The 17,591-nt window shown below is 50.2% G+C and overlaps 1 protein-coding gene across 10 annotated transcripts in view; it reads right to left on the reverse strand.

Moving 5' to 3' along the window:
• The window catches only part of HTT (huntingtin), a 137,913-nt gene that overhangs the window by 45,750 nt on the left and 74,572 nt on the right, over positions 1-17,591 (reverse strand). For all 10 annotated transcript variants that reach the window (XR_004480837.2, XM_033419544.2, XM_033419542.2 and 7 more), the window contains 11 exons: positions 16,847-16,924; positions 16,243-16,466; positions 15,050-15,128; positions 14,778-14,939; positions 12,230-12,285; positions 11,060-11,208; positions 9,101-9,237; positions 7,522-7,638; positions 4,684-4,806; positions 4,168-4,403; positions 2,940-3,082 (listed from right to left, as the gene is read on the reverse strand). Coding sequence is in view for 9 of the 10 variants with exons in the window: in XM_033419544.2 (XP_033275435.1) it covers positions 2,940-3,082; positions 4,168-4,403; positions 4,684-4,806; positions 7,522-7,638; positions 9,101-9,237; positions 11,060-11,208; positions 12,230-12,285; positions 14,778-14,939; positions 15,050-15,128; positions 16,243-16,466; positions 16,847-16,924 (1,504 nt within the window). In the remaining variant the exon portion in view is untranslated. The remainder of the gene's footprint in view (positions 1-2,939; positions 3,083-4,167; positions 4,404-4,683; positions 4,807-7,521; positions 7,639-9,100; positions 9,238-11,059; positions 11,209-12,229; positions 12,286-14,777; positions 14,940-15,049; positions 15,129-16,242; positions 16,467-16,846; positions 16,925-17,591) is intronic.

The raw sequence follows: 17,591 nt of genomic DNA on the forward strand, positions 1-17,591 counted from the left end.
GAATCAGTGCCCATTTTATCACTGCAGGAAGACCATTTTCTCTTCCTTCTAGTAATCCTACTTTGACCCACACATAAAACACTGGGAAGAGAGCTCTGCCTGCGAGGAAGGAAGGGAGAGGGTCAGGAATGGCTCCACCGCCCACTGCTGCCCTCGGCTGGGCGAGCACTGGACGGCAGTGGGGAGGGCACACGGTGGGGGCTGGCAGAGGTGCGGGGGGGACTGGAAAACACGGTGAGGAGTTAGGAAGCCTTACTGTGGCCACAGGCCGGAGGACTCAACCCAGCCCTGCCTGCAACAAAGCAATGGACACTGTCAGCCTCCTGCCACGGCTCCACCTTCTGCTTCTATCTGGCCTGCCTCAGTGGAGAGGACGAGGTGTTAGTTACCCAGAACCTATAAAATGGAGACTAGGTAACTTTCTTGGCTCCTCTGTTTATGCTGGATTGAATGTGAAGTAGGCGAATGACTTTGGGATTCATAAACCACCACCCCCGCCAACAACAGAAAATGAGAGGTCAAGGCCATTACTCAGACTAGTTCCTGTTCTAAGAAATAATACCTGAAATGGGCAAATTCAAAGATCTCGATTTTCAACGGAGGGGTGAAATTATTGTCATTGTTTAAGCAATGCATAAATAAAAACTACCAACTTGAGATGCTAAAGACACCTTATTTATATAAAAAACAAGATGATTTCTTTTATCTCAAAAGCAACCAACACAGTAATTCTGCTGCCTGGTGCCTTTAAAAGAAATGGCATCAAAATACACGAGGAGATAGAGACAGACATTTGTACACACCCATACACCCCTAATTTACAAATACTGGACCAACTGAACAATGCCCAAAGACACGAGTGGCAAAACCCACGTGCCCCGATACCCAGCCCGGGCTCCGGAGCAGAGCGCGGCCTTCTCAATATTCCACTCCATGCATGGCTGTTCAAATTTAACCAAAATTAGACTGGATAAAAGCTCCGCAGTCACAACACCACACTTCCAGTGCCCATCAGCCACGTGTGGCCAGAAGCAACTGGATTAGTGCAGACACAGAACATCTGCGCACTGCAGGAAGCTGGACTTGACAGCACTGCAACAAACCATGAAAGTACTTCCCCTGATTTCTGAGAAAAGGAAGAGGAAGTTAGAGTGACGGGTGAGTGAACAGCACGGAAATCCACTGGAACGCCATGGAAATCCACTTAGATGCGCCTAGGGCCGCAGAATGCACTGCTCTTATCCAAAGGAGGTAGAAAGCCGTCCTTCGATGTGAACTGGTACCCTTCTGGTGTCAGATCCAAACCAACCGATGGCCAAACATTAAAATGGCCCATATACTAAAAACAACTTACTCTTCACATGGCTTAATTATTTTCTCAACTTTAGACTTATCGCAGTGGGTGGGACATAAATCAAAAGATCCTCAAAAAGAAAATTATTTCACTGGTAAGTAAACAAGGTGGCTGGAAGCTGTAAACCATCGTCAGAATTCAGTTCTGGCCACACTCTTGTGCCGAGGGCGACCGAAGGTACGTGAAGCACCCATGCAGGGGTGTCCTTCCCCATCGCTCCCAGGCCGCGCGAGCCCAGGTCCCTGCCCGCCCGCTCAGCCCCTCCGAGCCCTCACCCCTCTCAGCAGGAACACTCTCTCCGAAGGGCCAGCTCCTTCTCCTTCAGGCCTTAGCTCAGCAGCCCCTAGGAGAACCTGCCCCTACTGCCCACCCCTGTGCTGGCTGTCACTGTGCTTTTGTTTCCTTCTCAGGAGACAGCAAGACTTGTGGTGACATCTCTGTGTATTGTCTGCCCCGCGAGACTGAGCACCACAGAGGCAGGAATCGCGTCAGCTGTACTGACCACCGCACACCCAGGGCCCAGCACAGTGGCGGCGGACTCAGTGCATCTTTGCTGAATGAATAAAGGTTGACGGCGGTAACTATCTCCTGCTCTAGTGGTATGTATGCGGGTATGTGTGTGTTTTAATTTGTATTGCAGTAATATACACATGTGATTTTTAAATCCCACAACAGATGGGGGCTTCTGCCTTGACAAGTGCCTGCCCCACCCCTCTTAAGGCGACCATTTGCTATCGTTCTGTTCTCAGTTGTGGTGTTACCTCCAAACTTGCCTTGGTACGCTTTCATCACCTGCAGTGGACCGTCAGTTATTCTGTCTGCTCCCCTTCCCTTACTACTGGAAAGTAACCCCTTCTCCCAAAGGAATGCTGTCCAGCCTCTCACCCAGCCCAGGCTGGCCAGAGCACCCAGGGCTCACGAGTCCCTCACAGGACTCCCGCAGGGGCTGAGACCAGAGGCCATCCTTTCTGCCGCGGGGAAGGAGCCCCACAGAAAACAAAGGCAACGCAGTAAAAGAGCTGAGACGTGGAAATACACGACGCGGCAACAGAATTAAACACACCAGAGGCAGTCACACCCAAAGAGGGCACCTACCCCCGCACTTCCAGGACTCAAACCACTTCCAGGTTTGCTTCATATTTGGACCATGACTTCCTTGCTGTTTGCTTTTCCTAGAGATTAGAATTGCCTTTCATTTTTTCTTGCTGAGAAAAGGATATGCCTGTACCCTATAACTAGCAAGACATTTCTTTTGAAAACACTCATTCCTGTTGAAACACACTGACTGTCCTAAGGTTGCTTCCTATGCTTGCTACATGGCTGGGATCTTGTGACCTCTCTCTTGCGTGCACTGTTTTTTTAAATCCACAATCATATGTAAAGGTAACAAAAACATCTTGTCTTTCCAAATCTTTAAAACAGGAGGAAGCGCCCAGGTTTACTGTTTTCATCAGCACAACGTCTTCAAAGGCACACTGAGCAGGGCAGAGCTCGCACTGGGCAGCACCTCCTTACACCCTGAGAGTGTGCAGGGCAGGGCAGGGGATATACAGATGCTCTAATAAGACTAGTGGGATGCACCTACCAGACTTGAAGATGTGGATCAGACACATGAGCAGCGTGCCTAGTTCTTGGCAGTAGAAAGTATGCTGCTGTTCACTCATTTCCACTCTTAGCTGTTTTGTAACAATGTCCTCTAAAAGGATGCCAACCAGTTGTAGCAGAAACCTTCAAAGAAAGGGAGAAGGGTGACAGTGAAGTAGGGGCCTATTGCGGAGCACTTCTGGGAGGGAGGCACACACATAAAAGTAATGTACACAGTAGGTATGGGTAGGGCAGTAGGGTAAAAATGCAAGTCAAGTGAAGTGTTCAATGCCAGCCCTCTGGATTAAGTCACTTCACCTCTCTGCGTATTACTTTCCTCACTAATGAGATGGCAGGAATCATACCACCTTTAAAGGACTGTCAGGAGGGTAAAATGACCTGCAGTGTTTCTTCAAAACTTTATAAAGTAGGGAGATAACCCACCACAGGAATTTAACGCATCCTCCACTTTAGCCCCTGCTTACATGTAACAGCAGGAGCCACAGGCTGCCTTGCCGAACCTGCGGACAAATGGGTGTCGTGCAGTTTCACTGGATTTATCTCCACAAACACAATGGCGCCCCAGGCCCTGATGACCAACCAAGGGCAGCTACGTGGACATTACGGTGGACCCGGCAGGAAGGAGCACGTTCTCAGGAACTGTGCTTCCTGGACACGCTCTACGAGGTATAAGTCAGCGTGCACCCCGAATCCAGCAAAGGTGGATACACAGTCGTCTACACAACAAGCCTTTTCAGTGCCTGAGTTGTGATCGCCACCCTCAAGGAGCTTCCCAAGAACTGATAAGGGCAGATGTGATTTGATGCCACAAGTACACCCAGGGGAGCACAGTATGAGCGTTCCACCCTGGGGGAGGGGGATTTTACTACTGACAGTGTGGAGGGTGGCCAGCACCCGGCGGGAATAAACCTAAGACTGACTTTTAGTGGGTTTTCCTAGGTCTTCAAATTCTCTGCAGGCAACCACGCCCTTACCGCCTGCACCCACCCACTACCACCGTGCAGTCTTAACGAGGGTCTGATTCGGGATGTGACAGAGCCTGCAGACAGGCATGACCGAGGGCCACAGGTGAGGCAGGCTGGGCAGAGGAAACACACCGACACGGACTCCTTAACCCGCCTCGCAGAGCCGAAGCGAGACTCAGTGACCCCAAACGCCACACGGCGGCCTGAGGACACGCACGCGGAAGGCTCCGACATAGAGCGTACCTGGAAAATGTTTCTTCTGGCAAATCCTTCGTTTGTCTCCCTTCACTGTGTTCTTCCAGTACTGAATTACTGCCCCCATCTCTTAACCTATTAATTATCGGACAGCAGAGTAAATACGGAGAGAAGGAAAGCTCCTGAATGCGGGAAAGCACAATGTCTTCAGTTGACTGGGAAATCAGAACCCTCAGAATGGCTAGGATCCCGGCTATCCACAGCTGAGCAGTGCTCACAGATGCCTAGAGGAAGGAAGACAAGTATGTTATAGCTAAAGGAAAAAGACGGTTAAGTTCTTCCTGATTGCCAAGTTCATTTATGAACATCACCCTGCGTTTACAATTCCACCAATAAATCTGTCTCATTGGTTCTCAAAGTGTGGTCCCCGACAGGCAGCATCAGTACCATCCGGGAACCTGCTTAAAATGCAAATACTAAGGATCCGCCCTGGCCCCAGCAGAAACCCCCGGGGGCCCCACACAGTGGTGAACCCAAGATGCCATCAGGAGGCAGGATACTCACCAGGGTATCTGGGGTGACGAACATACTCCGTAAAAGCATGTCCACGGGACGGAGGGAGGAAGGGGCCAAAATCTCAAATAACGTATTTAACACTCCAAGTGCTTCGTGAGAATCAATGTGCATCTGTTGCAATGAAACGTCACAGATATTTTCCCGTGAGCCAATGAAATGCCAACTTTCATACCTCACATCGGTTGTCTCAAGGTCAAATAACCTTGACCATGCATCATTCCCACCCCCGCACTTAAATGCATTTTAACTTCAGTAGTGAACCAAGTAAACATGTTTAAGAACAACACTGTAACACAGCTGTATTTTTTCCACGATGGAAATCTCTGCATTTAGATTTTTATTAAATAAACCACAGATGCTTTCTGTAAAAAATTCAAATATGTAGAAGTATGAAAAATATCAACTGAAACCACACCGCCCTGACCCAGTCACCATCAGCACTTCAGGAACCAGCCTCTCTCGCATCTCTTTACACACAAGTAATGTACCTAAATGGGTATCATACATACTGTATCTTTTTTCTTTCTTTACTGGCACCCCATCCCTACCCCACTACGTAGTAACAAATGTTAGCAAATTAGTGTATTTCTCGTTAACTTTCTCCACATTCCTATACATGTAGAGAGATTTTTGTTTAAGTTGTTTTGAAAAATCATGTTATAAATGTCTCTGCTTTTTTCCATTAAAAATATAATGGAGAACTCCCAAGGCAACAGGTTTTAAAACCTAACATTTTTTAAATTTTGTTGGCCGCTCCGTGCAGCATGCAGGATCTTAGTTCCCCACCCAGGGATCGAAGCCGGCCCCCCCAGCAATGGAAGGGCAGAGTCTTAACCACTGGACCGGCAGGGAGATCCTCCTAACATTATTTTTAAAGGTTGCAAAATATTCCAAATTAAGTCTCTACCACAGTACACTCAACCACTCCCCTACTGATGACTTTCGTCACTACTAACGAGTGTGTATACACACAGTAACATCTCCACAGAGGGCGATTTTCTCAAGGTGCAGGTCTGAGCCCTGCTTGGCGTGGAGCCGCCCCTCTGCGGTGGGAAGATGAGCCTCTTGCCGGGGCCCACCCGCCGGCAAGGCCCTCTGGCCGTGACCTGTCGGCTACGCGGCCACAGAGCCCTGGGTCTGGTGGTGCTCAGGGACGCCACGACGGCACAGCCGCCTGTCCTGCAGAGGCAGTGCCCCTCTGCTCTTGCCCTCAGGGTGGACACTGGCCCTCGTGCCCCCCAGCTCGGCCGGCTGCCGCCACGTCTCTCCCTCTCTCCTCCTGCCCTCTCACCAGCGCACGCTGGCAGGGCTTCTGTTCCCTCCGCTCCACCAAAGCCGCTCCCCAGGGACCCGCGTGTGGCCAAGTGTGGGTCAGTTCCCAGGGCCCGTCTGTTTGGCCCGGCAGCAGCTCCCAGCGATCAGTCCCTTCTCCGGGAAACACCTTTTCTCCTCGGTTGTAAGAATACCACGCCACCTGCTCCTGCCCGTCTCGTCCATGGGCCCCCTCGCCTCCCGGGGCTTGGCCTTCTCCCACTGCCCAGCTACCCTGGGCCCCGCAGCGACCTCGTCCACCCTCAGGCCTGCCCTCCAGCTCGCACCCCAAAGGCCTCCTCCAGCCTCCCTGGCGCCACCCAGTGTCCCAACCAAACACATCCAAACCAGGCTCTGACCTCGTCCCGAAACCCGCTCCTTCCACGGTCCGCCCAAAGCCATCACGCTACAGCCACCTGCCCGCCCCTCCTCTCACATCCCTCACCCCACCTAAGCCGTCAGCAAAGCTCACTGGTTCTGCGTCTGAGTCCAGCAGACACCCCTTCTCGCCCCTTCGCTCCCACCCCCGGTCCACACAGGCCCTGAGCCATGAGTGGTTCTCCCTACACCCCCGCCCGCCTGTTCCACTCTCAAGTTCACCCTGACCCCCTTCGTACCAAGCCCTCCGAGGGTTCCCCCAAGTCCTCCACCTGGAGAGCTCTTCCCCAGGCATCTGCTCGGCTCATCCCTCACCTCCTTCAAGTCCCCGTGGATGTCACCCATTCAACAGTGTCACCCCCAGCCGACACACCTCCCCTCCCTCCAGCACTCTCATCTGACATTTTATACACATAACTAGCTTACTCCCCTCTGCTGTCTGTCTCCCCACCCCGTTCCAACTAAACGCTCACTCTGAGAGCGCCCGCTTCCCTAGCCAGGCCGACCCAGATGAACAGGCACCTGCTGACTGTACCCAAAGTGCTTCCGACCCAGAGCTCTGCCAGCAGCTGGGACGGATTCCTGGAGGGACCGTCTTCAGCGCGTCCCTGCTGCCCGGCTCCCAGGGTGGTGTAGCACCCAGAGCACAGCGTCCTGCCCTCGACGCCGGGGGTTGGGGGGACGGGGGGCGGGGGCAGAAGTGGTTCAGAAGCCGTACAACTACTGGGCTCCATCCTACACACACAGCCAGACCAGTGCCTTCCACTGCGCTTGTGGAAACCACTGACTGCATCGTGTGACCACAGAAATCCTGATTAAATGACAGGTAACTGCCAACTTACTTTATACGTGATAAGGAAAAACACTCCCCTACAGAGCAAACAGAGGGCGTCTGGCTGAGCAGAGTGAGGGAGACAGGGTGCAAGCAAGAAAGGACGCAGTCCAAGGGCGCCTTGGGGCCCAGCGGACGTCTCTACCTCTGGCCTCACACTCACCCAGATGGCACCAGTAACGACCATAAAATGTACACACCACGCACTGACGAAAAGCCCACCACGAGCGCCCACCTCTCACGAGCATCTTCACCCACTTCCACGGTGTCGCAGTGACCCCACACGCGGGGGGAGGAGGACAAACCTGTTGCCTGGCCAACATCGGGAGGATGATGTCGGCTACCTGCCGAGACAGCCGCTTCCACTTGTCCTCGCTCTCCTTGTGGCACTGCTGCAGGACCAGGATGAACATCTCCAACACCTGCACAGAGGGAGCGGCCGGAAGACACTCAGACCCCAGCCCACGTGCCCCCAAGGAGGGCCGATGCAGCCCTGGCCCCGGGACACGCAGGAGGACCACAGCACTGTCATCTCTACAGCTTTACAAGACTGACAACCAGAGGAAAGGCACGAAAGGAAAGCCAAACTCATCTCAACCTTTGGCAGGACACAAGCACAGCCTTGACTAAACTGTTGTGCAGACACCCTCTGGCTTTCGTGTGTGTTAACATCTGTGCAAAGGTCACCTTCTACTGAGGACACCATACTTCAGAAGTGTTGGCCTTGGGTGAGCATGAGTTTGTTAGTGATCCCTTCTAAACAGGGACCCCTAAAAGCCTATTTTGGTGAACACGGTCTCCCTGGCACACGACCACCGTGAAAATGCTGCCGGGAAGGCTTCCAGAACGACAGCAGACACGAGGAGCTCCTGCAAAGCTGAAAACGCTTGTCACCCGCCTGTTGGCAGAAAAGCCCGCAGCCTGATCTGTGAGCGTGCTGGCCAGGCTGAGCCCGCTCCCTGGAAAGCCACCTGACCGCCTCCACAGCTGCCTCTCCCTTCAGGAGGCACCTCGGGCAGCACTTGCAGCACAGGGGCCACTCTGCGCTCATCCCGACTCTCCTAATCCAAGACCCGCCCTCTCCGTTCGTTCCGTAAACCAGGCCGGGAGCTCCGGGGACGCTGTGTCAGCTGAGCGGCCCTCCAGGCCTCCCACTAAACTGCATGCTTGCCAAGAGCCGGTTATTGGTTCTCAAGCCTCTTTATGGTAGTCGCACTTTTTATTGTAATTACGGGATTTAATTAAACACTAAAAGCATTTAATTAAACATTACCTAGATTAACCAAAATGAGAATGCACAAAGAAAGTGTTTCTACGAGAAAATCTTACGATTTTATGAAGATTCAAAGACAAATAGCTAAAAAGAATTACCAAAATAAGTGAGGGCTAGGCAACCGTACCAGCTACAGAAGAGAATTCATTAAAAAGCCAGACTTCTGTTTTCAGACTGCCTCACACACCACCTGAAATTCCTACTCCACCTTAAGGAAAACGAAGCCAGAAATCAGCGCCAAGAAAAAGCCTCTGGCCCTCCCTCAACATAGTGCTAAATAAATGTACAAATAAAGTCGTTAAATTATTTCACGTTGAGATTTTTAAAAATCATTCTTTAGAACGCTACCATTTTGATCGACACTGTTGACTGGTATTTGGTCCTCATTTTGGAAAAGAGGGCCTCCACCATGCTTACCGCCTTGAACGACCTCGTGACCGTCGGCCAGGCCACACTGCCTTCAAGACAGACCCCACCAAGCCTTATGTCCCCCTGCGTCTCACCACCCGAGAGCCCAGGGCCGGCACAAAGCCACCCTCACTGACAGCAGGCAGCAGGCAGTCCCTGCAGGGACAAGGAGGGGTCAGCGACCGCCCCACACCTCCTCTTACCTGATGGTACTGGATGAGCCTCAGTAACATGGACACCACCACCTCCTTCTGGGTTTCAAGCTCTTTTCCTGCATCAGCTTTATTGGTTCCTCTTAAAACGAACAGGTCGTGGACTATAGGCTGCAGGGCTGGTATGGCTGTAGGCACAAAAGGGCCCACTAAGAAGGCAGTATGTGACAGATGCATTCGGAAGACAGCACTAACATCTCCAAATTATTTTCAAGAAATAAAGAAAACCCTGACCCATACTTGGCTTTGTGATAAGACATAAATTAAGGTTATCAATGAGCGCCGTGAAATTACCTGTATACCATCCTGGAAGGCCATGGGTCTTCCTCTGACACTTGATAATGTTGTGAAGATTTTAAAAAACAAAAAAACAGGGCTTCCCTGGTGGCGCAGTGGTTGAGAGTCCGCCTGCCGATGCAGGGGACACGGGTTCGTGCCCCAGTGAGGGAAGATCCCACATGCTGCGGAGCAGCTAGGCCCGTGAGCCATGGCCACTGAGCCTGTGCGTCCGGAGCCTGTGCTCCGCAACGGGAGAGGCCACAACAGTGAGAGGCCCGTGTACCACACACACACAAAATAATAATAATAAACAAAAAAACAAAAAACTAGGATTTCTGTGACATAACATTATTTCTGACACAAAGAGACAAAAATTCAAAAGTCAAATTCAAAATAATAAAACCTTCTAACTAACCAAAATAGCAACATTCTATCCTCATGCATAATCTACTTAAAGATTTACCTGAAGAGAGAATAAATGCTTTTTCAATGGAAAACATTTAGTCAAAGTATTAGATTTCTATACTGTTTCAAGCAATTAAAGTCACTCTCTCATTAGACAATGTGTTTTCCCCCCAAGTCGTGTCTTTCTCCAAAAGAGCAAAGTAAATGATTTGCCTCACACCACCACTTGAATAAACTAAGAAAGGCCTTTCATTAAGAAGGATCAGCCCAGTCATGTCACCACGATTACTGAAAGGCACACTCTCTCACCCTCAGTGACGCACACACACACACCACACTTGCTGAGTTTTCTACAGACAACCAGGCTTCCCAGTAGAGAGCGGGGCGGTCTGGCTGCCCATCAATTTTCTATCCAAAGACCCTCTGATCTGGGAAACCTCAGTCATCTCTCTATTTGCCGTTTGCACTTTCAACTCTGTCCAGTGACCCCAGGTCCATACGTGCAGTCATGTGCCCCCGTGCTGAGGCATGGACTTGAGCCCCAGCAAGGCCATGGCTAAGGTGACCGTCTTGCTAGTGTGGGAAATGGTGACTGCCGAGCCCCTCCACATCCCCGGCACCACGGCTCGCTGGTCACCCTACTGCGGTATGCGGAATGGGGACCCGGGGTGCAGCAGCCAGCCGAGGTCTTGGGAGGCACCCCAATCACAGTTCAAAAGCCTACAGATTCCTGACGATGGAGCCGGAGAGGAGTCGGTAGGAAGAGCAGCTTAAAAAGTGCAAAGAAAGATTCACAGCTCCTTCCCAAAGCACACCACCTCATTCCACAGGTGGGAGGAGGCTGCCTGAGCAGCTGACTGTCGTCTGTGGACCTCACTCAACCTGCTACGAAATAACCAGGCAAAACAGAAGGCCCTGAATCACGGCCAAACTATATCTTCCAATACCACTGGACGAGAAATCCAATGTCCTTACAGAAGCTGGACTTTAAAATTCTTTGTTTCACATGGCTAGACAAGAGTATTTATGTCAGACTCTGCGTGCACCTTAGATTATCTCACTGTCTGTGTTTACCTAAGTGGATCATACACTCCTGAGAGTAAAGAGTGTGCTCTCTCCTTTTTTTAAACATCTCTAACCAGAGTGCACATGCGCACGCGTACACACGCACAGCCTACAGAGCGCTGGGCAGCTGTCCACACAGGTGGAAGGTGGCGTCAGCACATGATGACCACTGAAGGCCACAGTGAAAGGTTGTCCCGTTACCGTGTGTCACAGCTTTCCTCCCACTGGCCATGATGCCGTCACAGAGCTGGATGATTTTAGGAATTCCAATGATCTGTTTTGAATGATAGCGTTCATAAGACAGTAATACCAGGAAGAAAAAGATGTTTGGAATAATTGCCTCTGATTCCCTAGAAACAAAAACATCCATTTAGACGCTTCCTTTTAAAATGAAGAAACATAACCAATATAAACAGCATGAAATTACTCTCGATTCAGAGTTGAGAGAGCACATGTGAGAAAACGGGAGAGCGCGAGGAGGGATGAGTGGGTGCTGAGCTAAAGGACCCTCGGGACCCAGTTTAGTCCAGCTGACGTCCTCCCGTGTTCCCGGCTCGGGGTGGGGCCAGCACGTCTTCTGGGGCGCCTGGGCTAAGTGAGGGCCTGGAGAAGGTGCCCAACAGGAGAAAAAGTAACTGACACCCAAAGGAGAAAAAGTAACCTGCCTCGAATCACATGGTCGAGAACAAGAAACTATGCCTCCAGACCCAGGGGACTCTCAGAACACTTCCCTCTGCACTATGTTTCCCTAACTACTTATCAGTTAGTTCAGAAACTGAACAATTTTAATTTTCTATAATTATACTTATAAGAGGAAGTATTCAAACCTTACAGTCTAGCAAAGAAAAACTGCAATTAATATAAGTACAGTGCATAATAATTACCTTTATTAAAGACAACTATATCCAAAAACTGTCTTCTCTAAGATTAGAAAAATTAGTGCTCTGACAAATGAGATTTCATTTAGAAAACTATTATAATTAAATGCTTTGAAATATGAAATGAAAACTGACAACACGTGATTATTAGATGCAGAACTACTTCTCAACACGTCTTGAGATGCTTATTCATGAATTTTTATTAGAAACAAAAATCCACAGCATGTTAATCAGATTTCCATTAAAAATAATGCTTAGCAAAAATGCCTAACAACCCTTTTAAGATAAATGCTCATCCTACATGTAGGGAGTTCCCTGGCGGTCCAGTGGTTAAGACTCCGTGCTTCCACTGCAGGGAGCACGGGTTCGATCCCTGGTCGAGGGAACTGAGATCCCGTGTGCTGTGCAGTGCGGCAAATAACATAACATAACATAAAATTCCATGTGATCACGTAACAAGGACAAGCAATCTAAAATAACAAAACGCTATTACCTGAACTGGCCTACTTCAATGTATTCAAACTGCTTCAGCACAAATCCAATAAACACCTACAGGCAGAAATATAAAATTTTTACATCAATAATTAAAATGTGCATACTAGGTTATTATTCTTCATACTCATTTGTATAAACCTTTAACAAGTTTCCTGACAGTAAATTTGTTTGTGCACAAGGACTCCAACGTATTCTACTGTCAGACTAGATAATTTCAAGACACTTCCAGAAATCCCTCTAAACACATTTACTGAACACTGAGGTGAAACCTGTTGGGAGAAACAGATGATGAATTCCAGGAGCCCCAGGCAGCACCCACAAGGCACAGCAGCAGGCCTCGTGCGCTCCAGCTCACGGCAAGCCACACAGCACGGATTTCCTGAAACTGGCTTAGGAATAAAGATGCCCAAGTGAGTCCAACTTCTCCCCCAGCGCCCCCAACATTCAAAGGAGCTGGGTACCGAGGGCTGCAGAGGGGAGGGCGGCCTTGAGAAGCAGTGGCAGGACCTCACGACTGGCTTACAGCCAGTACTGTGTCGCATTCCAAGTGCCCAAATTCACTCTCCAACCCGAAACATGGAGCTTATCTCCAGTTTCCTCCTCGCCCCCGGGTGTGATACAGACACACAGCAGGTGCTCAGTAAATCACTATCTGAACTGAGTTAAATCACTTGCCTGTTCTATTGATAGTTTTCTATCCTTGTCCATAAAAACTGTCAAGGTACTGAACCCTAAGAATTGGGGTAAAGGGCGCTGAGTGACAGAAACAAATCGGAACAAACGTGGGGAGAGAGCACCCATGGCAAGAAAACCTAACGCCACCAAGTAAGAGGCAGAAAGTGCTGGGCTCGCGGCGAGGCCCGCACATCGGACCACCTGTGCACGTGCGCAGAGACGAACACAGTACGGAATTCTCTCTCGACGCTTACGTACCAGATGGGGACTTTAGAAACAGAGAAGAAAGCAACAAAAATCACTGTTTTGGAGAAGGGCTCTGTGTAGAACGACTAAAGACAATTTGATAAAGGCCTGTCTGACCAGGGTACGGCCGAGTGGGGAGCTGTGTTCTTTCTCTGTCCACTGACGGCAGCCCCAGCAGAGACCGACCACCACCTGAGAGAATCAGTTTCCTCTCACGACGAGTCAGAAGGGGGAAACCGAGAAAGGCGGCCCGTGTCCTCTGAGAGTGCAACCAGCCCGGGCTCTGCTCTCCCCTGGAGCAGCAGGCGCGGGGGAAGCCCGGGGAGGCCCCACCTTCCCAGGCTCCCCTCGCGTGCCCGCGCCTGCCTCCCTCTCAGCCACGGCTGCCCCCCACTTCAGATGAGGGCTTCTCTCCACCCAAGCCCCTGCGTCAGAGCCTGGGAACCGTCCCGCAGTGAGCGTCGTCCCCAAGGAAGGAAACGGCTCTTTGGACGATTTTCCTCGGAGAACCAGAGCAGAGGGCAGGACAATGAAAATGCTGGGTCAAAACAGAGCCCCCGCCCCAAGCCCGCTCTCATCAGGTGACCCCCCAACACCACCTGTGGGGAAACCAGCATCCTGAATATGTTTGCTCGCTTCTCCTGGTGAGTTTCTCAAGGTGCGTGGCCGGTGGGTGGTTAGAGACCAGTCTCTGCTGGGGCTGCTGTCAGTGGACAGAGAAAGAGCACAGCTCCCCACTCAACCGTACACTGGTCAGACAGGCCTTTATCAAATTCTCTCTTCAGTCATGCCACACAGAGCCCTTCTCCAAAACGGAGTGATTTTTGTTGCTTTCTTCTATCTTTCTGAAGTCCCCATCTGATACGTAAGCATACCTCAACGACAGTGCTACACCGCAGACACAGTGGTGTCTAGAAGGGAATGGAGAACTGCAGTATTTCCTGTCTCATAGGAAAGTAGCACCAAACCACAGCCCAACAATGACAGCCACATTTTGATGACCTAAAGGCAACTTTCTTTGCAGTGAACTTGGCTGGCATGACGCTTGCTTTAAGAGAATTCGCATCACAAAATGACACAGCTTTCCAGAGTCGTACCCGTGGCAGGGAGGTCTCACCTGGTGGAAGCAAGCACAGACACTCAGGGCCGGCCCAGACAGCCGCCACGCGGGGACCCAGGGGCCGGGGGTCGGCCACTGCCCAACAGATCACATTCCCTTTCAAATAGGTGAGCTAACTTTAGATCGCTTGAAACTGATCTTCCTTGATAAGCTGTCTAAAATAAGACTCTGGATTCTGCAGAAATGTCCCCCCAGCAGTAAATCTCAACGACAATGTAAGTTCGGATTAACCTTGGAGTGGGGGAGGGTGAGTGGCCGGGAAGAGCCGCGGGCAGATTTGTAAAGGCTGAGCCCCGCCTGGAGAGCTTGGGCGAGGGTGCAACACTTGCTGAGGCCTGCGCACGCCAGGCCTTCCGTGTCAACCAGTGGGTGAGACAGACGAGACGCAGCCGCTGGTGGGGGGAGAAAACGGCGCATTTCTTTAAGGTAGACTTCAGCGTCTTTCCAAGTTCATTTTTATTAACTTACGAACAGGTGCAGTAGGTGAAAAATAAAAGCGACAAACCTGATCCGAATCCAGAAGGCAGTAGTTAACCCGTAACTGAACCAGCTGCGCCAGCAAATCCAAAACCTGCTTCTGTAACTGCACAGAGGTTGTTGTCGTGTACTGTTTTAAAGCTTTTATAACAAGAGGCTCAAATAAACGAATGTGATTATGAATAGCATTCTACGAAAAAAAAGAGAAAGCAAGAATCCGTAAGTGAGTCTTCCACTGCAGGCAGCTTGGAGGCCCCAACCTGCAACGTGCCCAGCGTGCACCTGCCGGCTCCCAGTTACCTTGTCCGCGCGGTTCTTGGCGACGCTGGTGAGGTTTGTCTTCAATTGGGTAGACACTTTCTGGAGTACGTCAAACCACCTGCCAGGCAGAAAGAAAGGTGAGCAAAGAATACCCTTGAATACTCTCCTATGTATCCAGCTATACTCCAGGTCAAACTAATTCAAATTCACAAAATCAGAGCGTTTCAGAGTCAGAAAGAACTATAACAGCCACTCAGTGTAGCGGCATCAAGCTCTTCCTTTAGTGAAGATAATCAGGTGAAACAGAGTTTACAGCTGACCGACAGCCATCAAACCTTGTCACCTGCAGCAGGCTACCCGAGACAGCGCTTTCCTCTGCTACAGGAAACTCACCACTCAGCCCTGTGTGTAGTGGGGCCAGAGAGGTGACGGTCATTTGAAAGATTCAGTGATCTAGAAGATACCACTTGATTTCCTTGGGAAAAAATTTCTTTACATCAATTATACCCTTTTCTTTTTAAGAAACACAATATTAAATGACAGTAATCAGACACTTGCTTGTTTTATTTATACCCCGTATTATTAGACAAAGTATTTAAAGAATCTTATTCCTGAGACTTGGAAAAATAGTAAGTACATGACCAATTAAAGCCCAAAACATGGACGTTTTCCTAAAATACTCTAGTATTTTAACTATAGCTGTTTTATCACTACATCTATATAAAGAAAAACCAGGAATTCTATTGTTACTACAGAGTAGGAACTCAAATATGCACTAATAATTGATGGTAATTTAAGAAACAACTACTGTAATTCCAGGCACCATAAACAACTATAAATTTGAGTGAAAATAGACTTTTAGCCATAAAGTTACAAAACAGAGAGTAATAATACCTATGCCCTCTACACACTAGCACTACTGAGCCACCTGAGTTACAGGCCCCCAAAGCGCCACCAACACACAGGAACTTACTCTAAAGGGAAATGTCATCATGCGCCCTGGGGAATAGCGTGTCCCCTTTCTGGCTGGCTGACGAATCAGCAGTGAGTGCGCTTCCCGGGAAGCCCGCTCAGCACTCCTCTCCCCCAGCCCAGCCCTGCCGAGACACTGAGGCGCCCGCAATCTCACCCACTGGACCACATGCTTCTCTGGAGGCAGGGCCATGCCTTCAGCATCCTTGCAGCAACCACATTTTCTAGAGTTCTCTGAACACAGGAGACTATCAGGTTACCCTGAGGTGTCGTGGTCCTGTTCTGCCTGCACCATGTTCCTTAGGCTGGCGTCGGCTAAGGCCTGGGTGAAGTGGGTGTACGGAGCCATGAAGCAGTAGTGGTACAAGCCCGGCCTCACGCTGGAAGAGCCAAGGCGCTGAGCACGGCCTTGAGACTTGCTGGGGTTGGAAGATAAGCCATCAAACTGGGAGGCCAAGTTTGTCCCAAAGAGAGTCTTCAACAGCTAGAGTGGAAGAATTGAAGCCATCAACATCTGAAGTAACACAGAATCTCCCACACAAATATCACATCCACCTATATATAACATATATATAAGGTATGTTAGCAAAACTTCAGATTGCGCAGGACAGTGGAGGGATACCAGGACACCAGCTAAGTGACAAGAGGCCAGCACAGCTTCTGAGATCCTCTGCCCCCATGGGGGCGAGCGTCCTCCTCCTGGACCATGAGGGAGGAGCAGCCCTCTTGGCCGGAGAACAGCGGAGTGAGCAAAGGCGGGACAGGTGGGGCTGCCGGACGCGCCACCAGCACCACCTTCTGAACGACGGGCAGCATTACATCAGCGTGCCGGGGTGAAGGGCTTAAAAGAAACTGCTTTCTGACCTGCTGGACACAAACAGTTGCCATCACTGGTTCTCGACTGAAGCAGGATTTCAGGTACCCCAGGATCTCTTCGACACACTGCAAAGGACAGGCAGCAAGACATTAAAGTAAGCAATTCACAGATAGTTGTTGTGGTGAATTCTGCACGGAGAGCAGGCCACTGGACGGCTTCCGTTTAAATTGTGTACAACAGTAAACATCACAGGACAGTCAGAAGAAGCTTTTCGTGTACTGCCAGCAGAGAAAGTCAGTAAAAAGCATGGAAATCTAAGCAGCCACGTCTCACCCTTCCCTTCATGCATTTATACATTCTTTCTCTCACTCATCCAGAAACTGTGCATCAAGGATCTGCTGTGCCCTCGGCATCCAGCCCTTGTCAGGGCTGGATTGTCAGGGCAGGAGCTCAGAGCCTACAAAGGGGTGAAAGCCCTGCATCTGTGGGGCCCCTGCAGAGGTTCAGCTGAACGTAGCACATACTACATCAAGTGTGATTTACCACAAAAAGCCCTAGACATTTCCCTTTAGCGTAAGGTCCTGTGTCCGACAGCAACCTGCAAAAACGACCAAAATGACTGCCTTCAAACGACTGTTCTCACAAACTGTTTTTACCAGCCTCAGAAATGAGGTCCATGTTATCCAAGGTCCCTGAAGACATGAACGGTCCAGGCACCAGCATCAGCAGCTCCCCGCTCACCGCCCACCTGGTCCCCAGACACTGCTTCTATCAGACCAACTACATTGAAAA

Source organism: Orcinus orca, chromosome 4 (assembly GCF_937001465.1).
Source record: "Orcinus orca chromosome 4, mOrcOrc1.1, whole genome shotgun sequence".
In the NCBI taxonomy this organism is placed as follows: Eukaryota; Metazoa; Chordata; class Mammalia; order Artiodactyla; family Delphinidae; genus Orcinus; species Orcinus orca.